We start from the raw sequence: 27,437 nt of genomic DNA, 5'->3' as shown, positions 1-27,437 counted from the left end.
AACAGTTGTTAGGGCATTTAATTAGCAATGGACTGGAAGGTGAAGTATATTTTTCAATTTTTAGAGCCATAGTACTCAAGGGAGAGCAAGGAGTTGAAGGGAGAAAGTTTAGAAAAGCGTGGAAGGATCATATATGCAAGCTTAGAGCTCACCGGCGACTTAACTTTTTGTCTGCTACCGTAGGAGTCAGGGTCTTTTGGCGTTAGAAATGCGAATCACCTGAGTCTACGGCATGTCCGGACAAGCGTAAAGTAACTTGTTACTTCATGCTGTCGGAACCGACAGAAAGTTAAGTCACGGTAAACTTCCACACTAAGCATTTGCGACGTTGAAACTCATTGAATGAGCCAGTTTTGTTTGTTCCCTCACCAATTGCCTGCCTGAGTGATTTTATTTTATCGACTATTGTGACTGTCTCAGCGTCTGTGATATATGGTCAAATGTGTTGCTGATTTGCACGGTGTCGGCAGCTTTCACCCAAAGTTGCGACAATGGATCCCCATCACGGTAAGTTCTATTTTTACCATTTTTTGTTAACCATTTTTTGTTAACGACCAATTGAGTCAATTTGTCAACAGTTGTTACGGCATTTAATTAGCAAGGGTCTGGAAGGTGATGTATACTTTTCAATATTTAGAGCCATAGTACTAAAGGGAGAGCAAGGAGTTGAAGGGAGAAAGTTTAGAAAAGCGTGGAGGATCATATATGCAAGCTTAGAGCTCACCGGCGACTTAACTTTTTGTCTGCTACCGTAGGAGTCAGGGTCTTTTGGCATTAGAAATGCGAATCAACTGAGTCTACGGCATGTCCGGACAAGCGTAAAGTAACGTGTTACTTCATGCTGTCGGAACCGACAGAAAGTTAAGTCACGGTAAACTTCCACACTAAGCATTTGCGACGTTGAAACTCATTGAATGAGCCAGTTTTGTTTGTTCCCTCACCAATTGCCTGCCTGAGTGATTTTATTTTATCGACTATTGTGACTGTCTCAGCGTCTGTGATATATGGTCACATGTCTTACTGATTTGCACGGTGTCGGCAGCTTTCACCCAAAGCTGCGACGATGGATCCCCATCACGGTAAGTTCTATTTTTACCATTTTTTGTTAACCATTTTTTGTTAACGACCAATTGAGTCAATTTGTCAACAGTTGTTACGGCATTTAATTAGCAAGGGTCTGGAAGGTGATGTATACTTTTCAATATTTAGAGCCATAGTACTAAAGGGAGAGCAAGGAGTTGAAAGGAGAAAGTTTAGAAAAGCGTGGAGGATCATATATGCAAGCTTAGAGCTCACCGGCGACTTAACTTTTTGTCTGCTACCGTAGGAGTCAGGGTCTTTTGGCATTAGAAATGCGAATCACCTGAGTCTACGGTATGTCCGGACAAGCGTAAAGTAACTTGTTACTTCATGCTGTCGGAACCGACAGAAAGTTAAGTCACGGTAAACATCCACACTAAGCATTTACGACGTTGAAACTCATTGAATGAGCCAGTTTTGTTTGTTCCCTTACCAATTGCCTGCCTGAGTGATTTTATTTTATCGACTATTGTGACTGTCTCAGCGTCTGTGATATATGGTCACATGTGTTGCTGATTTGCACGGTGTCGGCAGCTTTCACCCAAAGCTGCGACGATGGATCCCCATCACGGTAAGTTCTATTTTTATCAATTTTAGTTAACCATTTTTTGTTAACGACCTATTGAGTCAATTTGTCAACAGTTGTCACGGCATTTAATTAGCAAGGGACTGGAAGGTGAAGTATATTTTTCAATATTTAGAGCCATAGTACTAAAGGGAGAGCAAGGAGTTGAAGGGAGAAAGTTTAGAAAAGCATGGAAGGATCATATATGCAAGCTTAGAGCTCACCGGCGACTTAACTTTTTGTCTGCTACCGTAGGAGTCAGGGTCTTTTGGCATTAGAAATGCGAATCACCTGAGTCTACGGCATGTCCGGACAAGCGTAAAGTAACTTGTTACTTCATGCTGTCGGAACCGACAAAAAGTTAAATCACGGTAAACTTCCACACTAAGCATTTGCGACGTTGAAACTCATTGAATGAGCCAGTTTTGTTTGTTCCCTCACCAATTGCCTGCCTGAGTGATTTTATTTTATCGACTATTGTGACTGTCTCAGCGTCTGTGATATATGATCACATGTGTTGCTGATTTGCACGGTGTCGGCAGCTTTCACCCAAAGCTGCGACGATGGATCCCCATCCCCACTATTTTTTGTTAACGACCTATTGAGTCAATTTGTCAACAGTGGTTACGGCATTTAATTACAAGGGACTGGAAGGTGAAGTAAATTTTTCAATATTTAGAGCCATAGTACTCAAGGGAGAGCAAGGAGTTGAAGGGAGAAAGTTTAGAAAAGCGTGAAGGATCATATATGCAAGCTTAGAGCTCACCAGCGACTTAACTTTTTGTCTGCTACCGTAGGATTCAGGGTTTGCATTAGATGGCTCTAAATATTGGAAAATATTCTGCACCTTCCAGTCCCTTGCTAATTAAATGCCGTAACAACTATTGACAAAAAGGTACATACTGCAAAGCCTATTTATGAATGTATACACTGCTACTCGAAAAACGGTTGCAAAAACGCATCTAAGTCCATATATTAAATTGTTTTCGATTATATTTATAGTTTCGATATACAGGCCATATTCGATTATCCGTAGTCTCAATTATCCGTAGATTCGATTATCCGTAACTCGATTATCCCTAGAAAATGACTCGATTGTCCGTAGTCCGAAGTAATTGTTTCAATTATCCGCATATTATTTTTTCTAAAACTACATTACACATCTATGATTGTAGTTGATACCAACTGCAGTTTCTGAAAGAATAAATATTTTCTAAAAAAATATGAAAACTTCATAGAAGTGCAGAAATTTTACTTAATTATAGCATATAATTTTGAATTCGATGCGATGAGTCACATATTTTCGCACACCAATCAATTACAATTGATACTAGCTACAGTTCTTGAAACACCAGAATTTTATGTTCTCACAAAATTTCCTGGACTTCCTGGAAGCACAAAATTTTAAACTCTTGAAAATTACAATAATTTGGGAAAATAAAGAGATTTCATTCAATAATTTAACAAATATTTCAACTCAATGCGGTGCTATAAAATTTGATGCACCTAATCGATTGGCTACAAACTTCATTTTCCTGTAGATGCCAGTGATTTTCTCTGTCATTTTTAGAATGAATACAATGGCCGATTTTGTCAGCCCCATTATGTATTTATGAATGACGAAATCTGAACATATTGGTTTCAGATTGTTCAGAAAACCCTACAATACTCTTCGGAATCAGTCTATTAGCGCATCAGTTTGAAAAACAATCGAAACTTTTTAAATACTTTAAGAACATCGACATTTTGAATTCTTAACACACTTACGCAAAGGCTTTCGCTTTAATTTCAAGAAAAAAATTTCTTAAATGTAGCTGACAAAATCGGGTCGAAAAGCTGACAAAATCTGTTGTAGAAAAATTCGGCAGCGGACAAACACTAAAAAAAGGATCTTCTCTGTAGTCGCCACGCCGCCGCCGCTAAATTTTAACAAACGCCGACGCCGAAAGGTAGACCGGCGGCGCGCCGCCGACACCTTTTTCTCACGCCGACAATTCGCGAACTCGAAAATCGTTGACTCATAATTTTATCCACAAATCTAGGAACATTGTCTATGGTCCGAATATACGACATTAACTGATTCATAATTTATCACATATTGATCTTTATTTGGTATTAGTGGTTGTGAATAAGATCACAAAATTAACAAAATCTTGATATTTTCTCGAAAATCATTACAGGACACTTGGATTATAATTCATGGATCCATTCTTGCTTCGTCTGGTTATGATTGCGAGCATATACGTTACAATTCACCATTCGTGCGCGTGGAATGGTCCACAAATTCAAAAAAAAACACTTCCAATTTCAAGATATAGTTAATGAAATTTACGATTATGTGTCTGATCTTAATCTTTGCACATAATCAATTTCACTGGAAAGTAGTTTATTATTCATCGCTTTTTAAACCAATGCAGAACAGTCGAGCTAGTGTACTAGACACCAGTCTAGCTCGTAAAACTGTTCATGGTATAGTTCATGAAGTAATTATTTTTTCACATAATCTTAATATACTTACGTAAACAATTACGAGAAACTCAGACTATTATTCATGGACTATTCGCTCTGCTCTTTGGTTTTGAAATTTCTATGTGAGCTATTGTGTACAACCACTAGCAACCAGTCTCACAGGCGCCAGCATTAGATACAAGGAAACTTCTAGGACCTGTAACCCTGTTATTCGTTTGTTAAGATTCAGTGTAATGTTCGGAATTAAATGAAACTGCGCTAAGCACCAAAAATACATTACCTAGCCACAATTCATGTCCCTGAAATAATTAAGAAAACTATAAGACACGTGACTCTGTGAAAAAAATCCGACGGTAAGCTAAAGACTAAAATATCACGATAACACGACGAGAATTTACGAAAATCACTGCACATTGTTCAATTCTTGACTTTTTTGTCAATAAAGTTAATACAAATCAATGGATCATCAAGTTATAAACTAGAATCATAAAAATATTAAACACATTCAGACACATTCAGACACAACCACCTACTAAACATTTGAGTATAATGCCATCTTTTACAAGGTTTATTATCATTGATTGACTAGTGACCTATTTTGAATTTTTTTTCTCGAAGTATAGTTGGGCAGATTGATCTTGACTTTTCGCGATGCTGGTGTACTGATGTGGCGATCCAGAGGGTAAGATTTCCGGTCTCATATTGCGAATTTTACCCCTAAATACTCACAGCAAAATAATTTTGTCACACGAAAATATGGTCACACCGCATCTACCATAGTTTGATTGTTGCGGTGGCTAACAAAAACAACATTTAACGCCCTCTCTAGGATTGTGCATAAGATGTTCGGTTTGTTAATTTGCTGTCCCCCATGCAGTTTAACGTGAGAATATTTATTTTGCTGTTTTAAAAATTTGCAACATGCATATCAGTGTGGGAAATCCACGATCACTCTGCTCCACGATGTTGTTTACAACATTGAGAAAGCCTTCTCGCTCAAGCAATCTAGCTTGGGTGTATTCCTAGATATTGAGGGTGCTTTTGACAATGTGTCCTTCCAATCTATTGTGGCGGTCATGGGATACCTGCATGCATCTCGGCTTTGATAAACGCATTGCTTAGTAACCGCATACTTTGCTCGTTACTGCGACAGGCTGAGATACGGAAGTTGAGTATTTGCGGTTGTCCTCAGGGCGGCGTGCTGTCACCTTTGTTATGGAACTTAGTAGATGACGGCTTGTTGAAGAAACTCAATGAGCTTGGATTTCCAACCTACGGGTTTGCTGACGATTACCAAATACTAATTACTGGATTTTGCATCGGAACAATCTTTGACTTAATGCAACAGGCATTAAGAGCTGTCGAACAGTGGTGTCGACAAGTTAAACTATCAGTTAACCCAAGCAAAACTTCAATGGTTCTTTTCACGAAGAAGCGAATAACAACCGGGGTTCGTCCCTTGCAGTTCTTTGATTCTGAGCTACTGTGTGCAGATCAAGTCAAATACGTTGGAGTCATATTGGATTCCAAACTGAATTGGTCTGCTCACATTGAGTTCAGAGTCAAGAAAGCGTGCATGGCCTTCGGGTAGTGCAGACGACCTTTTGGAAAGATCTGGGTTCCAAACCTAAATATATCTATGGATTTACACGACAATTGTACGTTCAATACTGGCCTTGTGTGGTGGCAGAGGGGAGAGGTGGTGACAGTCCAGTCAAATCTAAACCATCTGCAAAGAATGGTTCTCATGGCGTTGACTGGTGCTTTCAGCACGACTCCGACTGCTGCTCTTGAGGCACTTCTAAATATCAAACCATTACACATACACCTCAAACAAGAAGCACTATCATGTGCATACAGACTGCAGGTTACTGGGATTTGGAACAGTAATCATGTTGATCTTGCTACCAGTCATACACGATTGTGGTCACAAATGGTTACATAGGGTGAAGATATTCTTGCTCCCAGTGATATTACACTCACTTGTAGTTTTCCTTACAGGACATTCCATGTGAAGATTCCCTCTCGAGAGGAGTGGTTGTGTGGCTTTATGGAAAGACAACAACAAACGCAAGTGGTCTGTTACACTGACGGTTCTCTGATGGAGGGACGTGCTGGTGCTGGTGTCTACTGTCGTGAAATGAGATTGGAACAATCTCACTCACTAGGTAGATACTGTACTGTATTCCAAGCAAAAATGTTAACGATTATGTGCGGGATACAAACGACCCTTCAAGAGAGCTTGTCCGGCAGAGTTATAAACTTCTGCTCCGATAGTCAGGCTGCAATCAAGGCCCTTAGCTCAGACCAATCCCGGTCCAAGCTAGTGATCGCGTGCCGAACCCAAATCGAAGAACTAAGCATTGTCAACACTATCTACCTTGTCTGGGTGCCCGGACATTGCGGTATTACTGGAAATGAATGGGCTGACGAATTGACCAGGGCAGGTTCAGTGATTGACTTCGTTGGTCCTGAGCCCGCGCTGCCAATTTCGAAAAGTTGGATAAGGGAAAAAATACGGTCCTGGGCTTCGTTCGAGCACCGCAATTATTGGAGAAATCTACAAACGTGTCGCCAAACAAAGGCCTTTCTAGAACAACCATGCCCAGTGGTTTCGAAAAATCTCTTACATTTTTCGAAGCTCCACTGCGGCATGCTGACCAGGGCTTTAACCGGCCACTGCAAACTCAATTATCACATGGCAACTATTCAGCGCGCTGAGTCTTTTTCATGCGATCTTTGTGAATCCTACTACGGAACCTCATATCATCTGATATGGAACTGTCCAGCGATAGCGCAATTGCGATTTCGAGTCTTCAGCCGTCCTTATATAGACGAAACCATGTTTGGAATGAAACTCAGAGACATACTAAAGTTTCTTATCCAATGTGGTAAAGAGCTTTAGGCTCATTCGCAGGCAAGTTGAACTACTTGTGAGTTTAACTTACATGTTGTTTATTTTTGTTTTGTGCTGTTATGTTTCCCACTCTTCCAATTCTACTTCCCCACACCTCCTGGTCCTTTCCCTCCGCTCAGGAAAAGATGAAATCACATGACAAGGCACAAATCCCCGACTACATACGGGGAATGTGCCATTTGAGCCAATATATTCTGATTCCTGATTCCTGAAGATGTTCGGTTTGTTAATTTTCTGTCCCCCATGCAGTTTAACGTGAGAATATTTATTTTGCTGCTTTAAAAATGTGCACGAAAGTCTATCGGGCAATAAATTATTCATCGTGTGATCTAGCCCCGCTCAGGAAAGATTTTCAGTGTCAGTTGTATCAGCCCGGTATCACAGGCAAATAAGACGTAACACGAGATGAATTTTCATCACTCATAGAAGAAAAAAAACGTCGATTTAAATTACAAAAAATGCGCCATATCAACGAGCGTGGCGTTAGTGAAGAGAATTTGACACAGAGCTAAATGCGTTACTTGGTTTCCGCAGCCACCCGAAAACGTTACCGTCTTTTTAATCTTATGCAAACCAAAACAAACAAAATGGGCCGAAAATGTGAAACTCATTCTTGTCGAAGTGCCCAAGGCGGTAGTTGTTCACAATCATTTCTTACAACAGTCGCCAGGGTGTAGATCTGTATGATTCTATATGATTCCAATACATCGAGCATACTTTGCACTCAAGATAGAAGCAAATCTTACGTTGAAAGAAAATATGGTGCCACGGAATCGTATGCCTTATCATCGCGGCGATCTTGTACTTACAAGAAGAAGAAGTAAACGTCAGCCTGGAAAATAAAGTAATGTGTCTACCTTGAAAGGTGTTCTTACACGATCATTAAAAGTGACATTTCTGCGCAGTAATGCCATTAATAACGCCTCGTGTTAGGGTATCTGATATCTGAGGGATTCTAAAAGACGGTAAAAAGACTAAATAGAAACAACAAAAAACAATGAAACGACAACAATAATTAATTTCCTCAAGCAAAACAAAAACTGTTTTACTGTTGCTTAAATTCCCAAATTTAGAACAATAAATAATTATTATGGGTCGTTGAAATACTGTCGTTACTCTGCTTTCTTTAAATTTGTCTATTGCAATCATTATTTCAGTATGCGACATCGACAATTATTCTATTTCGTTCTTCAAATTTTACAGTAAAAATAACTCCACCTTTCATTTATTATCTTGCATTTGGCAAGCAGGGTGGGAGCTTCAGTTGATAAAAAATATTTGATCTGGTTGCAAGAATTACATTTTGTGCAATGTGGTCAACGGATGTCGGTGGTACATCGTGGGCGATGATTTTTTTTTAGAATTTTTTTCTCGAAGTATAGTTGGGCAGAGTGATCTTGACTTTTCGCGATGCTGGTGTACTGATGTGGCGATCCAGAGGGTAAGATTTCCGGTCTCATATTGCGAATTTTACCCCTAAATACTCACAGCAAAATAATTTTGTCACACGAAAATATGGTCACACCGCATCTACCATAGTTTGATTGTTGCGGTGGCTAACAAAAACAACATTTAACGCCCTCTCTAGGATTGTGCATAAGATGTTCGGTTTGTTAATTTGCTGTCCCCCATGCAGTTTAACGTGAGAATATTTATTTTGCTGTTTTAAAAATTTGCAACATGCATATCAGTGTGGGAAATCCACGATCACTCTGCTCCACGATGTTGTTTACAACATTGAGAAAGCCTTCTCGCTCAAGCAATCTAGCTTGGGTGTATTCCTAGATATTGAGGGTGCTTTTGACAATGTGTCCTTCCAATCTATTGTGGTGGTCATGGGATACCTGCATGGATCTCGGGTTGGATAAACGCATTACTTAGTAACCGCATACTTTGCTCGTTACTGCGACAGGCTGAGATACGGAAGTTGAGTATTTGCGGTTGTCCTCAGGGCGGCGTGCTGTCACCTTTGTTATGGAACTTAGTAGCTAACGGCTTGTTGAAGAAACTCAATGAGCTTGGATTTCCAACCTACGGGTTTGCTGACGATTACCAAATACTAATTACTGGATTTTGCATCGGAACAATCTTTGACTTAATGCAACAGGCATTAAGAGCTGTCGAACAGTGGTGTTGACAAGTTAAACTATCAGTTAACCCCAGCAAAACTTCAATGGTTCTTTTCACGAAGAAGCGAATAACAACCGGGGTTCGTCCCTTGCTGTTCTTTGATTCTGAGCTACTGTGTGCAGATCAAGTCAAATACGTTGGAGTCATATTGGATTCCAAACTGAATTGGTCTGCTCACATTGAGTTCAGAGTCAAGAAAGCGTGCATGACCTTCGGGTAGTGCAGACGACCTTTTGGAAAGATCTGGGTTCCAAACCTAAATATATCTATGGATTTACACGACAATTGTACGTTCAATACTGTCATACGGATGCCTTGTGTGGTGGCAGAGGGGAGAGGTGGTGACAGTCCAGTCAAATCTAAACCGTCTGCAAAGAATGGTTCTCATGGCGTTGACTGGTGCTTTCAGCACGACTCCGACTGCTGCTCTTGAGGCACTTCTAAATATCAAACCATTACACATACACCTCAAACAAGAAGCACTATCATGTGCATACAGACTGCAGGTTACTGGGATTTGGAACAGTAATCATGTTGATCTTGCTACCAGTCATACACGATTGTGGTCACAAATGGTTACATAGGGTGAAGATATTCTTGCTCCCAGTGATATTACACTCACTTGTAGTTTTCCTTACAGGACATTCCATGTGAAGATTCCCTCTCGAGAGGAGTGGTTGTGTGGCTTTATGGAAAGACAACAACAAACGCAAGTGGTCTGTTACACTGACGGTTCTCTGATGGAGGGACGTGCTGGTGCTGGTGTCTACTGTCGTGAAATGAGATTGGAACAATCTCACTCACTAGGTAGATACTGTACTGTATTCCAAGCAAAAATGTTAACGATTATGTGCGGGATACAAACGACCCTTCAAGAGAGCTTGTCCGGCAGAGTTATAAACTTCTGCTCCGATAGTCAGGCTGCAATCAAGGCCCTTAGCTCAGACCAATCCCGGTCCAAGCTAGTGATCGCGTGCCGAACCCAAATCGAAGAACTAAGCATTGTCAATACTATCTACCTTGTCTGGGTGCCCGGACATTGCGGTATTACTGGAAATGAATGGGCTGACGAATTGACCAGGGCAGGTTCAGTGATTGACTTCGTTGGTCCTGAGCCCGCGCTGCCAATTTCGAAAAGTTGGATAAGGGAAAAAATACGGTCCTGGGCTTCGTCCGAGCACCGCAATTATTGGAGAAATCTACAAACGTGTCGCCAAACAAAGGCCTTTCTAGAACAACCATGCCCAGTGGTTTCGAAAAATCTCTTACATTTTTCGAAGCTCCACTGCAGCATGCTGACCAGGGCTTTAACCGGCCACTGCAAACTCAATTATCACATGGCAACTATTCAGCGCGCTGAGTCTTTTTCATGCGATCTTTGTGAATCCTACTACGGAACCTCATATCATCTGATATGGAACTGTCCAGCGATAGCGCAATTGCGATTTCGAGTCTTCAGCCGTCCTTATATAGACGAAACCATGTTTGGACTGAAACTCAGAGACATACTAAAGTTTCTTATCCAATGTGGTAAAGAGCTTTAGGCTCATTCGCAGGCAAGTTGAACTACTTGTGAGTTTAACTTACATGTTGTTTATTTTTGTTTTGTGCTGTTATGTTTCCCACCCTTCCAATTCTACTTCCCCACACCTCCTGGTCCTTTCCCTCCGCTCAGGAAAAGATGAAAACACATGACAAGGCACAAATCCCCGACTACATACGGGGAACGTGCCATTTGAGCCAATATATTCTGATTCCTGATTCCTGAAGATGTTCGGTTTGTTAATTTTCTGTCCCCCATGCAGTTTAACGTGAGAATATTTATTTTGCTGCTTTAAAAATGTGCACGAAAGTCTATCGGGCAATAAATTATTCATCGTGTGATCTAGCCCCGCTCAGGAAAGATTTTCAGTGTCAGTTGTATCAGCCCGGTATCACAGGCAAATAAGACGTAACACGAGATGAATTTTCATCACTCATAGAAGAAGAAAAACGTCGATTTAAATTACAAAAAATGCGCCATACCAGCGAGCGTGGCGTTAGTGAAGAGAATTTGACATAGAGCTAAATGCGTTACTTGGTTTCCGCAGCCACCCGAAAACGTTACCGTCTTTTTAATCTCATGCAAACCAAAACAAACAAAACGGGCTGAAAATGTGAAATTCATTCTTGTCGAAGTGCCCAAGGCGGTAGTTGTTCACAATCATTTCTTACAACAGTTACAACACGAGTAAGTGAGTAAGTGAGTAAGCACATAATAGGATGCTAGTAATTTAATTGATTCGGTGTATCGAATCTAACTAGATGTATGCAATGGATTAGAATTTGTTGGTCACCGGAACTGCTGGAGAAATTGGCGGGGTGCAGGTGCTACGAAAACTAGAGATACGCTCAGACCATTTTCAATCAGACTTGTTTAGTAATCAGTTTCAACCCAACAGGAGCTAAAACATTAAGTCGTGGAATTATTATGATTGATAGTAACTGTATATGTAGATTTCGTCAGGGTGTAGATCTGTATGATTCCAATACATCGAGCATACTTTGCACTCAAGATAGAAGCGAATCTTACGTTGAAAGAAAATATGGTGCCACGGAATCGTATGCCTTATCATCGCGGCGATCTTGTACTTACAAGAAGAAGAAGTAAACGTCAGCCTGGAAAATAAAGTAATGTGTCTACCTTGAAAGGTGTTCTTACACGATCATTAAAAGTGACATTTCTGCGCAGTAACGCCATTAATAACGCCTCGTGTTAGGGTATCTGATATCTGAGGGATTCTAAAAGACGGTAAAAATACTAAATAGAAACAACAAAAAACAATGAAACGACAACAAGAATTAATTTCCTCAAGCAAAACAAAAACTGTTTTACTGTTGCTTAAATTCCCAAATTTAGAACAATAAATAATTATTATGGGTCGTTGAAATACAGTCGTTACTCTGCTTTCTTTAAATTTGTCTATTGCAATCATTATTTAAGTATGCGACATCGACAATTATTCTATTTCGTTCTTCAAATTTTACTGTAAAAATAATTCCACCTTTCATTTATTATCTTGCATTTGGCAAGCAGGGTGGGAGCTTCAGTTGATAAAAAATATTTGATCTGGTTTCAAGAATTACATTTTGTGCAATGTGGTCAACAGATGTCGGTGGTACATCGTGGGCGATGATTTTTTTAGAATTTTCTTAAAGCTGTAACGTCTGTTTGTATGTGCTGCGAAGTCAGTTACAAGAGAAACCAAAAATTTAGGAAAGGAATTGTACTGCCAAGATTTTTTTTAGTTACATAGGCGTCAATATTCGTCACGCCGACACACGCCGGCGCGCCGCCGCTGATAGGGTCCAACGGCGTGACGCCGCCGCCGCCGGCCAAATATGTCGCGTACGCCGCTGCCGATTAAAAATGCATCGGCGCACACCTCTAGTCAACAGATGTCGGTGGTACATCGTGGGCGATGATTTTTTTAGAATTTTCTTAATGCTGTAACGTCTGTTTGTATGTGCTGTGAAGTCAGTTACAAGAGAAACCAAAAATTTAGGAAAGGAATTGTACCGCCAAGATTTTTTTTTAGTTACATAGGCGTCAATATTCGTCACGCCGACACACGCCGGCGCGCCGCCGCTGATAGGGTCCAACGGCGTGACGCCGCCGCCGCCGGCCAAATATGTCGCGTACGCCGCCGCCGATTAAAAATGCATCGGCGCACACCTCTAATCCCTAGAGCGCATGATGACGATGATAATATTGAGACATTCACCGAAACGTACACGCCGCATCAACTGTTTATCAAACGCCGTTCCAAGGTTGCCAACAAGTTTTTTGGGTAACTAGTACTTGTATTTGCTATTTGCAATAGTAATAAGCCTCCCATTTTGGTTTAAACGCAAGGACAATTTTTAAAACAGATTTTGATTGATAAGTACTGCTCATTAAACTAATTTTATCAATTCTGTAATCTAAAAAGTTTGAATTTTACTAAACGTGATTAATTTGGCACCATTTGCAACTGGTATACTCAACCTGCATGAAACGTTGCATAACGCAGGGCTGACTTTTGGAACAACCTGTTTACTAATTCAGCCCTTCGTTATGCAAATTTGCAACATTAACAGAATGACTAAGCGCGGTGTTTCATGAAGCGCGGCCGTTCCTTTCGATTAAGAAAGGCCGCGTGGACTTTTGGGTAAATGCGCTAATACTGCTGCTGATTGAACAACGCACGCTTCTTGGTGTCGTGCGCATAAAAAGTTGTGCATTTTTGATACTTGTAACGTGTGCAAAATTTATTCCCCTTAGAAATCCATATTTCGAAATCGTCCAATGCTGGTTCTTTGTTGGACCAACGTTGGACGACGCTCAGCAGACCGTTCAGCAGGCGTCCATTACTGGACTTGTGTTGGATGGTTTTGAAACAAATTTTTGGACTTCTCAGTGGAATCTAGCGCGTTGCTTCTCTTAGAAGATTCCCAAAGTTTTGTTGTTGTATACAAATTAGTGGTGCGTAATCTCAAACTCAGTGGCTATTTCTGTTTGAATTTACTAAAACCAGTATTAGGTTGACTGAAGTTTCACACAGAGAATTTAGCTTTATGCGTCTTGATTATTAGACTAAACATAAGTATATTAATCCAAATTAATCCAACACAATACTTTAAAATAAAATAAGTTAGCTAATTAACTTATTACGTGTCTTATTTTCACTTTATAGAATATAGAGTGATCGATATTCGTCCATAAGTCAAACATTAATGCATGTACCATAAGTCAAACATTGATGCATGCACCTTAGATACTGTTTTTCAACATATAACAAATATATTTCATGAAGAAAAAAAACATTTGTTTTGATTCGATTATCCGCATGATTCGATTATCCGAAGCGAAATTTTTTTAACCATACGGATAATCGAATCTGGCCTGTATGATATATATATATATATATATATATATATATATATATATATATATATATATATATATATATATATATATATATATATATATATATATATATATATATATATATATATATATATATATACATGTATATATATATATATATATATATATATATATATATATATATATATATATATATATATATATATATATATATATATACATATATATATATATATATATATATATATATATATATATATATATATATATATATATATATATATATATATATATATATATATATATATATATATATATATATATATATATATATATATATATATATATATATATATATATATATATATATATATATATATATATATATATATATATCATACAGGCCAGATTCGATTATCCGTATGGTTAAAAAAATTTCGCTTCGGATAATCGAATCAAAACAAATGTTTTTTTTCTTCATGAAATATATTTGTTATATGTTGAAAAACAGTATCTAAGGTGCATGCATCAATGTTTGACTTATGGTACATGCATTAATGTTTGACTTATGGACGAATATCGATCACTCTATATTCTATAAAGTGAAAGTAAGACATGTAATAAGTTATTTAGCTAACTTATTTTATTTTAAAGTATTGTGTTGGATTAATTTGGATTAATATACTTATGTTTAGTCTAATAATCAAGACGCATAAAGCTAAATTCTCTGTGTGAAACTTCAGTCAACCTAATACTGGTTTTAGTAAATTCAAACAGAAATAGCCACTGAGTTTGAGATTACGCACCACTAATTTGTATACAACAACAAAACTTTGGGAATCTTCTAAGAGAAGCAACGCGCTAGATTCCACTGAGAAGCCCAAAAATTTGTTTCAAAACCATCCAACACAAGTCCAGTAATGGACGCCTGCTGAACGGTCTGCTGAGCGTCGTCCAACGTTGGTCCAACAAAGAACCAGCATTGGACGATTTCGAAATATGGATTTCTAAGGGGGATAAATTTTGCACACGTTACAAGTATCAAAAATGCACAACTTTTTATGCGCACGACACCAAGAAGCGTGCGTTGTTCAATCAGCAGCAGTATTAGCGCATTTACCCAAAAGTCCACGCGGCCTTTCTTAATCGAAAGGAACGGCCGCGCTTCATGAAACACCGCGCTTAGTCATTCTGTTAATGTTGCAAATTTGCATAACGAAGGGCTGAATTAGTAAACAGGTTGTTCCAAAAGTCAGCCCTGCGTTATGCAACGTTTTATGCAGGTTGAGTATACCAGATGCAAATGGTGCCAAATTAATCACGTTTAGTAAAATTCAAACTTTTTAGATTACAGAATTGATAAAATTAGTTTAATGAGCAGTACTTATCAATCAAAATCTGTTTTAAAAATTGTCCTTGCGTTTAAACCAAAATGGGAGGCTTATTACTATTGCAAATAGCAAATACAAGTACTAGTTACCCAAAAAACTTGTTGGCAACCTTGGAACGGCGTTTGATAAACAGTTGATGCGGCGTGTACGTTTCGGTGAATGTCTCAATATTATCATCGTCATCATGCGCTCTAGGGATTAGAGGTGTGCGCCGATGCATTTTTAATCGGCGGCGGCGTACGCGACATATTTGGCCGGCGGCGGCGGCGTCACGCCGTTGGACCCTATCAGCGGCGGCGCGCCGGCGTGTGTCGGCGTGACGAATATTGACGCCTATGTAACTAAAAAAAAATCATGGCGGTACAATTCCTTTCCTAAATTTTTGGTTTCTTTTGTAACTGACTTCACAGCACATACAAACAGACGTTACAGCTTTAAGAAAATTCTAAAAAAATCATCGCCCACGATGTACCACCGACATCTGTTGACTAGAGGTGTGCGCCGAAGCATTTTTAATCGGCAGCGGCGTACGCGACATATTTGGCCGGCGGCGGAGGCGTCACGCCGTTGGACCCTATCAGCGGCGGCGCGCCGGCGTGTGTCGGCGTGACGAATATTGACGCCTATGTAACTAAAAAAAATCTTGGCAGTACAATTCCTTTCCTAAATTTTTGGTTTCTCTTGTAACTGACTTCGCAGCACATACAAACAGACGTTACAGCTTTAAGAAAATTCTAAAAAAAATCATCGCCCACGATGTACCACCGACATCCGTTGACCACATTGCACAAAATGTAATTCTTGCAACCAGATCAAATATTTTTTATCAACTGAAGCTCCCACCCTGCTTGCCAAATGCAAGATAATAAATAAAAGGTGGAGTTATTTTTACAGTAAAATTTGAAGAACGAAATAGAATAATTGTCGATGTCGCATACTGAAATAATGATTGCAATAGACAAATTTAAAGAAAGCAGAGTAACGACTGTATTTCAACGACCCATAATAATTATTTATTGTTCTAAATTTGGGAATTTAAGCAACAGTAAAACAGATTTTGTTTTGCTTGAGGAAATTAATTCTTGTTGTCGTTTCATTGTTTTTTGTTGTTTCTATTTAGTCTTTTTACCGTCTTTTAGAATCCCTCAGATATCAGATACCCTAACACGAGGCGTTATTAATGGCATTACTGCGCAGAAATGTCACTTTTAATGATCGTGTAAGAACACCTTTCAAGGTAGACACATTACTTTATTTTCCAGGCTGACGTTTACTTCTTCTTGTAAGTACAAGATCGCTGCGATGATAAGGCATACGATTCCATGGCACCATATTTTCTTTCAACGATTTGCTTCTATCTTGAGTGCAAAGTATGCTCGATGTATTGGAATCATACAGATCTACACCCTGACGAAATCTACATATACAGTTACTATCAATCATAATAATTCCACGACTTAATGTTTTAGCTCCTGTTGGGTTGAAACTGATTACTAAACAAGTCTGATTGAAAATGGTCTGAGCGTATCTCTAGTTTTCGTAGCACCTGCACCCCGCCAATTTCTCCAGCAGTTCCGGTGACCAACAAATTCTAATCCATTGCATACATCTAGTTAGATTCGATACACCGAATCAATTAAATTACTAACATCCTATTATGTGCTTACTCACTTACTCACTTACTCGTGTTGTAACTGTTGTAAGAAATGATTGTGAACAACTACCGCCTTGGGCACTTCGACAAGAATGAATTTCACATTTTCGGCCCGTTTTGTTTGTTTTGGTTTGCATGAGATTAAAAAGACGGTAACGTTTTCGGGTGGCTGCGGAAACCAAGTAACGCATTTAGCTCTATGTCAAATTCTCTTCACTAACGCCACGCTCGCTGATATGGCGCATTTTTTGTAATTTAAATCGACGTTTTTTTTTCTTCTATGAGTGATGAAAATTCATCTCGTGTTACGTCTTATTTGCCTGTGATACCGGGCTGATACAACTGACACTGAAAATCTTTCCTGAGCGGGGCTAGATCACACGATGAATAATTTATTGCCCGATAGACTTTCGTGCACATTTTTAAAGCAGCAAAATAAATATTCTCACGTTAAACTGCATGGGGGACAGAAAATTAACAAACCGAACATCTTCAGGAATCAGGAATCAGAATATATTGGCTCAAATGGCACGTTCCCCGTATGTAGTCGGGGATTTGTGCCTTGTCATGTGTTTTCATCTTTTCCTGAGCGGAGGGAAAGGACCAGGAGGTGTGGGGAAGTAGAATTGGAAGGGTGGGAAACATAACAGCACAAAACAAAAATAAACAACATGTAAGTTAAACTCACAAGTAGTTCAACTTGCCTGCGAATGAGCCTAAAGCTCTTTACCACATTGGATAAGAAACTTTAGTATGTCTCTGAGTTTCAGTCCAAACATGGTTTCGTCTATATAAGGACGGCTGAAGACTCGAAATCGCAATTGCGCTATCGCTGGACAGTTCCATATCAGATGATATGAGGTTCCGTAGTAGGATTCACAAAGATCGCATGAAAAAGACTCAGCGCGCTGAATAGTTGCCATGTGATAATTGAGTTTGTAGTGGCCGATTAAAGCCCTGGTCAACATGCCGCAGTGGAGCTTCGAAAAATGTAAGAGATTTTTCGAAACCACTGGGCATGGTTGTTCTAGAAAGGCCTTTGTTTGGCGACACGTTTGTAGATTTCTCCAATAATTGCGGTGCTCGAACGAAGCCCAGGACCGTATTTTTTCCCTTATCCAACTTTTCGAAATTGGCAGCGCGGGCTCAGGACCAACGAAGTCAATCACTGAACCTGCCCTGGTCAATTCGTCAGCCCATTCATTTCCAGTAATACCGCAATGTCCGGGCACCCAGACAAGGTAGATAGTGTTGACAATGCTTAGTTCTTCGATTTGGGTTTGGCACGCGATCACTAGCTTGGACCGGGATTGGTCTGAGCTAAGGGCCTTGATTGCAGCCTGACTATCGGAGCAGAAGTTTATAACTCTGCCGGACAAGCTCTCTTGAAGGGTATGATATATATATATATATATATATATATATATATATATATATATATATATATATATATATATATATATATATATATATATATATATATATATATATATATATATATATATATATATATATATATATATATATATATATATATATATATATATATATATATATATATATATATATATATATATGGCTACATTTGTATACGTACTTTAGGAAACTTACAACAATAGCAAAATATAACTAGAAAGCTTGGTCTGTACATGAAATGTGATTATATTTTCTAACATTTGATTTTTCTTCACCGGTCCGGGGTTTTTACCACACACAATCGAAAAGTTTTCACTGATCTGGTGATATAAAAATTTAGTTCTAGATATTGGTTCCGTCACGCTTTTCTGTCTTCTTTCTCCAGATCTGCTGAAATAAGTTTAACCGCATTCGATCACCTACTACAAATGAAATGACCCGATAATAAAGAAGGTTTGGTTCAATATGTAACATTCGATGTTGATTGGTTGTTCTTAAACTGTATGCAAGATTTGATTAATTATTATTCTAAATGTACTATGACAGTACATGTTTTACATTAAGTAGTATAGTACTACATCTACAGTTCGTGCAACCCCATAGGGCTGCCTCTTGTAGTTTTTACACGATTACAGTCAGGTCTCCTACTACGCGGATTCCTACAACGCGGCTTCCTACTGCGCGGATTTCTACTGCGCGGTACCCGCGTTGTAGGATACCCATAGCTTACGGGATTTCCACTAATTGGGGCTGTGGCCGATTATTTCGTCTGTGTCAACATGTAGCGCCATACTTTCTTTGCAAAGTTGTTGTACTCACTTGGGCCTACAACTTAAAGTGATTGGGTATCCAATTAGTTGAGAACTATGTCGCCAGAAGAAAGAGTAAATAAATCGAAATTCTCGTCGTAAATTCGACTATCATCAAATGGATTCAATGTCAAATATAGCAAGACGCTGATTATTTTGAAAGGTGGTGTCTTCGGGAAATTTATAAAAGAAGTCCAGAGCTTCTGGATGGTGGAAAGTATAACTCGCAATTACCCCACCAGGTGGCGCTAGTGCTAATGCAAATATTCTATATCTATATCTATAATATAAAGGCAGTTTAGAAGGGTGGTATTTTCAACAAAACTGCTCGAGTGGTCAAGGATTACCCAACGGTAACAGATTAGTTTACAATACTCTCACTATGCGGCGCTAGTGAGCGTAGATGCTTTCAGCATGTGGTAGATAATGACATATCTCAAATGTCTAATAACTTAGAAAGCTGGTGTTTTTGGCAATGTTCTTGAGGAGGTCAAAGGTTACTCGATTATGGATAGATTAAAGTTGAATGAACCCGCCAGTTGGCGCTAGTGAGCATTATTTTCATATCCTGTATCTCGAGATCATGATCATTTGGAAGGGTGGTGTCTTTGGCAATATATTTTAGCACCTCAAAATCTTGACAGTTTAGAAGAAGGCTTTCTTCAGTGAAATTCATCGGTAGTTCTAGAGCTGTCTGATGATGGCAGATTGGTTTTGAATACTTTCATAATGCGCCAGAGAATGGGTTGATGAATTTATCCTCTTATCCGTTTTGAGGCTACTTCAGAAATTTAAATAAAATTAATAAGAATCAGAGCAGTAAATAGTCCATTCATAATCGAGTAGCCCTTAATCTTCCTCAAAAACTTTTCCGAAAACACCATCTTTCTAATTTATTAGACTTCTAAGATATTTCATAATTTACCATATGCTGAAAGCTTACACGCCCACTAACACCGCATAGTGAGAGTCTACCAAACTAATCGGTCACCATTGAGTAGTCCTTGACCTATCAAACAATTTTGTTGAAGACACCACCTTTCTAAACTGCTTTAATATTGAAATGATGAAATTGAAAAAAATGCGTGCTTACTAGTGTCACCCAGAACACGTGCTTACTCGCGTAATCTAGTAATTACCATACTTCAAAAAAAGATCTACAATATTCTGAAAGTTTTATCCTCCTTAGCGCCGCCTAATGGGTGAGTTCTAAACTCATCTGTTCACCATAAGGCAGAACTTAAACTGCCGATGAATATTACCAAATTCATCACCATTGCAAATTATCATGATCTCGAGATACAGAATATAATATATACTTGCTCACCATCGTAACCTTGCGGGTCCATTCCATTTTTTTATTATTATTATATATATATTGTCTTCGAATTAATAATTTTCGTACAGACTGAAATACTATACTAACTTAAACCTATTTTCAATTTGAACATTTCTCTACTTAAATTAAAGTCAAAATGATGAAAAACGCTATTGAAGAGCTGACAGCAAACATCTACCGGGTTATTCTGGACGTACTGCGTGCGATGAGTAGAGCGCCGAAAGAAGTCCATTCTCCGCAGAGACCTACCAGAAACGTTGAAGTCCAGCTTAGCGAGAAGCAGAGGGCAGTCAATGTTGTCAGCGAGAAGATTGAACACAAAAAGTCGCTGCAGAAAAACTCTCCTGTTTCGTAGCGTAGGCAGGTTCATAAGAGCACAACGATGCTCATACGGTGGTAGTTCAAATCAATTTCGCCAGGGAAGCCATCGAAGGGCATCCCGGACGAAGCTCTTTTGCACCCGTACTATGCGATTAATGTGTACGGTGTGATACGGGGCCCAAACGATAACTCCATACTCTAGAATGCTGCGTACCAGACTGATGTACAGTGTCTTCAGGCAGTAGACGTCGTTGAAATCTTCGGTGTTTCGTTTGATGAGTCCTAGTACTACATAGGCTTTAGCATTTACTGCATTGAAGTGTTCGATGAAACGTAGCTTACGGTCAAGTATAATACCAAGGTCCTTGATTGATGAAACTCGTTTTACTGGGGCAGCGCTCACTGCATACTCAAACGTAATTGGCGAGAGTATTCGTGTGAATGTGATTATGTTGCATTTCTGAATGTTTATAGTCATTCCGTTTCTATCACACCAACTCATGATCCTTTTTTTGCTTTCGATTATAGAGGTTTTAACCTTAAGGTCATTCGCCTCTTCGGGTTAGAAAAATCTCTTAAGAAAAATTTCTAACCCTATGTGCGGGGTCGGGAATCGTATCCAGGTGCGCTGCTTACAAGGCAATCGATTTACCAACTACGCTACGCCCACCCCCGACTCATGATCCTATCTATGTCCATCTGAAGTGCACAACAATCTACCAGAGTTCTTATGATGCGATAAATTTAATCTCTCCATGATCGAGTAGTCCTTGAGCTCTTCAAGAACTTAGCTGAAAGCGCAATCATTAGACATTTGAGATATATCACAATCTACCACATGCAGAAAGCATGAACGCTCACTAGAGCCGCATAGTGAGAGTATTCTAAACTAATCTGTTACCGTTGGTTAATCCTCGACCACTGAAGCAACTTTGTTGAAGACACCACCCTTCTAAACTGCCTGCCTTGCGTACTCACTAGTGTCACCTAGCGGGTAAAATCGAATTTTTTCTATACATTGTCAAACAGCACTTGTCGCCTTGGAGAACTTTACAACAGCGTTTTCCTAAATTATCAGACATTAGAAATATGTCCATAAAGTTTCACTCTTATTAGCGTCATCTAGTGGGCGAGTTCTGAACTAATTTGTTCGCCGTAGGACAGAGTTCGACCTGCCAATAAATATTGCGAAAGACCCTTCCAAGTGATCATGATCTCGAGATATATGCTTTGAAAGAAAATGTACTGGCGGGTCCATTCCAATTTAATCTATCCATAATCTAGTAGCCTTTGACCTCCTCGAGAACTTTGCCGAAAACACCATTTTACCAAGTTATTAGACTTTTGAGAAATATCATAATTTACCATATGTTGAAAGCTTCTACGCTCACTAGCGCCGCATAGTGAGAGTATTCCAAACTAATTTGTTACCGTTGGGTAGTCCTCGACCTCTCGAGCAACTTTGCTGCAGTCAGTACTACTCTATCTAATCACGATGTTGAGATATAGAATTATTTTAACATGTCACTAATTGGATACCTAATTACTCTAAGTTGTAGGCCCAAGTGAGTACAACAACTTTGCGAAAGAAAGTATGGCGCTACATTACAATTAGTCGAAATCCCATAAGCTATGGGTATCCTACAACGCGGATTCCTTTTTTACGCCCCCAGTTAATCGCTTAGTAGGAGACCCGACTGTATATACGAAATGGTGTTGAGCAGAGAAAAACTAACTGCGTTGTACCCATACATGCACGAGCCGCAGCTAAATGCGTTTGGATCGTTTACGCTAAAGCGAAACTTATGTACGCCACTTTGCAGTCACGTTGGTATGTGTCGCTTTAGCTCAGTCAGCAAGGGGGTGTCTTTGGCGAGTCAATGATTGTCTGTTCAAGTTTTGGTATTATATTACGGGGATTTATGTCAGTATGGTCACCTACACACACGCAAGTTATTTATAGTATTATTTGTGGTGGCCAAAGTAAAATTAATCACACGCATAAGTTTACACTAATGACCGCATTCCCTTTATGTGCAGTATAGTTACCATAATTTCACATGAATTTTTTTATCTGTGTCATTATAAATGTAAAATTTGGTTTCACCACCGAATTTTGTTATAATTTTACACGTTGATTGAAGATTACAGTTTCATCAAATTGCTGTAAAATAAATGACATGTGATATTACACGAACGAAACTGTAAAATCATATGCTTTTTGATGCTCTCAGTGAGTGCCTCGAACTTAATTTTCAATCAAATTTTTGATTCAAGCTTTGTATGTTTACATTTGTATTGATTTACATGTCGTTTAAATTTCATTATTTTTTGGTGTGTAAGGAATCGAAAATCTTATCATAATATTAAAATCCAAATTTACATTAATATGGGGTTGGTTGATAAAACGTCTATTTCGGAACATTGTAAAAGGTAAAATTATACTTACTCTAGCCCACACTATTGCGGAGTATGCGGCACCTTTTTTTTTGTTTTCCTCGGCCAACTCTGTTGTACATACAGTTAACAACGATAAGCAGCATGAAATACTCATTTTCGCAACCATCGCCGTCAGCATCAGAAAAACAGTTCGCAAGTTCCCTATCACTGTAAAAGAAATGCAAATATTAATACGTAAAATTACAGAGCGTGATTACTTGTACACGTTAGTATTTGTGCATGCTCGCGCAGAGTAGACATCAGTGTTCGTCGGAAAGTGGACCTATGTTGACGGGTTTATGGGACATTGCAAGATGACGTCATATGAGTAAAATGCTCGAAATGAGTTCAGCTAGCTTGTTTACATGGTGTTAGAATTCAAACCGAGATTCTTGTACTGGGTGAAGCCAAAAATTTTCTAAGTCCATGTAAACAGCTCTCTGAGCTGTCAGAACAGTGAGGTTATACATTTTCATGCAATGTTCAATTGTAGCTCTTGAATTTGTTTCATTCGAGATGTGTTGTATGCGTAAAGTTGTGTGGTATTAGATTTTGGTTTCGGAATTGTAAACAGTGAAAATCCCACCATTGCGTGGTTGAGCCAGTAAGTTTTTTCCGTGAGCAAAAATAATGAAATGTGTTGTACACTGTCGACAATTTCGTATTTCACTGTGCGTTACTAGAAATATTCTGCGAAATAGCAAAGTGTTGAAAAAATTGCTTTAAGCCTACTGGTGCAATTATGACTTTCTCATGAGGGCAATGATGGCGAGGTCAAAGAAGATGGGGGAGGCGGGGCGAGAGCAAACTCACCCACATATTAGACTTTCCATTTCAGATTTGGTTTGTGAAAATCGGTGTAGTCTTCACCGAAGCAGCGATGGAGCTTTAGTTGTGAAACTTCCGGAATTGTCGAAAATGGATAAGAATTTCAAACAATCTTTGATTGGCAATCAGTGCACTAGACCTGCAAATCGAAGTAATTGGATGTCCATTTTAATAGATTTTTAACCTCAAAGGTTAAACCAACCTGTAATTTCGGAACTAAAAGTCAGATCTGAATGAAATTCATTTGCAGTCAATGGGAATATTATATCTTTTATTTGAAAATAAGTTTTTAAAAATCGGTGAAGAGTTCGCTGAGAAATAGGTGTGACGTTAACTTATGAACTTGGCAAGTTCCCCGGAGGCATCATGAAACGTCAATATGGTCAAAGAAGCTTCGATTGGTCATTAGCGATCCAGACCCGCAAATCCGCCTAATGTTACACACATTCTAATATGTGCTATATCATTTGTGTATCATTGCTTTATCAGTTAATAATGAAATTTACTGTGTGACCCACTTTTCAATCCGTAACTCTGGAACCGGATCGACCAAAAATTCAATAGCAGCTTATGGGAGTGTTATATCGATCCACCCACAAACACGTACACACATACAGAGATTTGTCACTCTTAACGAAATCGGTCTAATAAGTCGGTTTCAAAAATGATTGCATATCCTTTCTAGGTGAGAAAGAATGCCACCAGAGAATTTCATATGTAACCGCGCTCCGGAACTAGAACTGCGATCCAAATGAAATTCGATAGTCCATAAGTCCATAAGGATACTACAGCTTCTATTTGTGAATAAGTTTGTGGAAATCGGGTGAGCTATCTCGGAAAAAAAGATGTGTAGTTAATTCAGGGACTTTGTCAGTCTCTCGATATTTCCGGTTCCGTCGCAGGTGGCCAAAGTCGTCAAAGAAGGTGTTGGCTTTCTAGCCAACGATATATTTGGGAGTTGAATGGAAAATTGAAGCACCAACTTTATCGGGAACCAAGCACGTCTGGCTGGCTGGTGAACGAAGAGGAAGCAGGGAAATCACCAACCACTGCCTCCCAAGATGCAGTGATGGAGAAAAGTGGATGCCGACTATGGCTGATGGTTGCTACCGAATGAGCTGTTAGCACTGTGCATCAGGTGAAGCATCGTTCTGTAAAGTACAATACCAATATTCTTTACTTGGGCGATGCACAGCTGAACTAAACAGCCTCCAAGAGCCTGAACCATTCAGCGCTGCTCTCAAGGATGCAGAAACACAGGAACACCGGAATAGTCAATCAATGCTGGGATGATATTTCGGCTCACTCGGTTGATACCGTGCGCAAATTCGCTCTCTCGCTTAGTTGGTGTCGTGTGCAAATCGGCTTAAACCGCGATTGCTTATTGATGACGTGTGCAAAATGAATGTATGTGTTGGTGACGGGCTGTTTCTTCGTCGGTTATGCCCAGTCAAAAAGGACAAGTTGCTAGCTAACGGGGGGCAATTTGCCAACTCGGATGCGCTAATTGCCCTTCAATTTGCCAACAAATTGCTGGCAATTAGGGGACTATTTCAAATGCAACATTTGGGCGATTAGCCGCTGTCATTTTTTTGCCGCCCTACCCGCCTTTAAATCGCCCCAAAATCGGACGCGCCATTTAATCGCCCTTAGTTTCCTAATATGGAAATTTCAAATAATTCTTATTCTCGGATCCATTATTTACTCACATAAACACCACCAAACTATACGAAGAATCAATGGTGAAATTGATATTGCACACGAAAACTTACCACAATCTGACATTCATTAAGATTTTAGGTCAGAGATCTTGTTGTACTATATTTATACACGTTTCCACAATTTCCCACATTCGTTGGCTTTATGAAGTGCACGAAAATTCAAGCGGGAACATGCCAATTGTTAAAAAAAAACAATTTTAAGCTAAACATGAAAAACGCGAAAAACAACCAAGTTCATTTCAGCCGCCAGAAAATTTGTCGAAGTATTGAAATTGAATAAGTCAAACTATTTAAATCGCCTGACCATGTTCGTCCGCATTTTTTTGACCGGGTGAATTCTCGAACGTGGCGCGCGAGAACGTTCTAGCATCTTTTGTTGACAGTGTTGCTGGATTGGCGGGCTCTAAATCTTCGCTGTTGGGAACACACTCTCCGGGACCATATGAAACATACGGTTATGGCCTATCTTGGGAAACTCGATTGGAACGATTAGTATTATTTCGGTTATCTTCTATGGGTAAAAGAGACAGTTTGGTAACTTATAATAATTTTTCTGATTGCGGATCTTTAACCAAGCAACCCAAAACGTTAACGAAAGACATATAGAAGACCAGATAGACCCACATGCAAGTTCTCTTCGTCATATGCTTAAATTTTAACATCGGTAAGCGGATTATGCGGGAGGATGTATTGATGTCTTGCATCAAATGGCAAACGGGACATTGAAATTCTGCCGCCAACGCGTACTGCAGCAATGGACCTAACGATTCAATTTTCTTACAGGGATTCTCTTCTTTTAAGCGAACAACATTATCGAACAGTACTTGCTGTTGATTTACAACTACAATCCTGGGTAAGGATTTTCATAGTTCTTCGACAGTGAGAAAGGTACGGAGGGTACGATTGGATGGACTTTTGATACGACAGTTGCGGGCAAAACCTAAAACGTACGCAAATACACGTTGTATCTTGCGGAACGAGCTATATTTTCTAAAAGCTGGAAGATCATCATGATTGTTGGAGAATTGTGGGAAAAACCGACACTGTGGGTAAAACCGACACCCCACAACTTTTCCTAGAAATCAAATTTTTATTCATTTCATAATGATACATTATTATTAGTACGTTTATTTAGAGCATTTGAAGAAAAATTGGTTATCGCGCAAAGTGTGCTACGTTGTGGTTTGAAATTGCGTCGATCTGCAAAAAAAGGACCACGGTAGACCCGGAGGATAAAGTATTGCAGATTGGAAAGGTACTCACCTTCTCCAAAGCAATCAATGCCTTGAATTTTATATCCAAACAGGAACAGGCTGGAACTCGATCAAGAATTCCCAAAACTTGATCCGAATCAGGAAGCTATATCGTTTGCAGGTACACGCTACAATGGCTGCAGGTCGTATCGAAGAAAATGGCGCTAGATGGCCGAGTACCGTAGGTGATCCTCGA

At 39.2% G+C, this 27,437-nt stretch overlaps 1 protein-coding gene across 1 annotated transcript in view; it reads right to left on the bottom strand.

Annotated features, from left to right (window-relative positions):
- LOC131692818 (solute carrier family 22 member 13) overlaps positions 1–27,437 on the bottom strand; it is a 1,403,565-nt gene that overhangs the window by 266,153 nt on the left and 1,109,975 nt on the right. The window contains exon 8 of the mRNA XM_058980108.1: positions 23,450–23,607. Coding sequence (XP_058836091.1) covers positions 23,450–23,607 — 158 coding nt within the window. The remainder of the gene's footprint in view (positions 1–23,449; positions 23,608–27,437) is intronic.

The sequence above is a fragment of the Topomyia yanbarensis genome, chromosome 3 (assembly GCF_030247195.1).
Source record: "Topomyia yanbarensis strain Yona2022 chromosome 3, ASM3024719v1, whole genome shotgun sequence".
NCBI lineage: Eukaryota > Metazoa > Arthropoda > Insecta > Diptera > Culicidae > Topomyia > Topomyia yanbarensis.
Note: the sequence above shows the minus strand (reverse complement) of the source record. Positions and strands in the feature narration are given on the sequence as shown.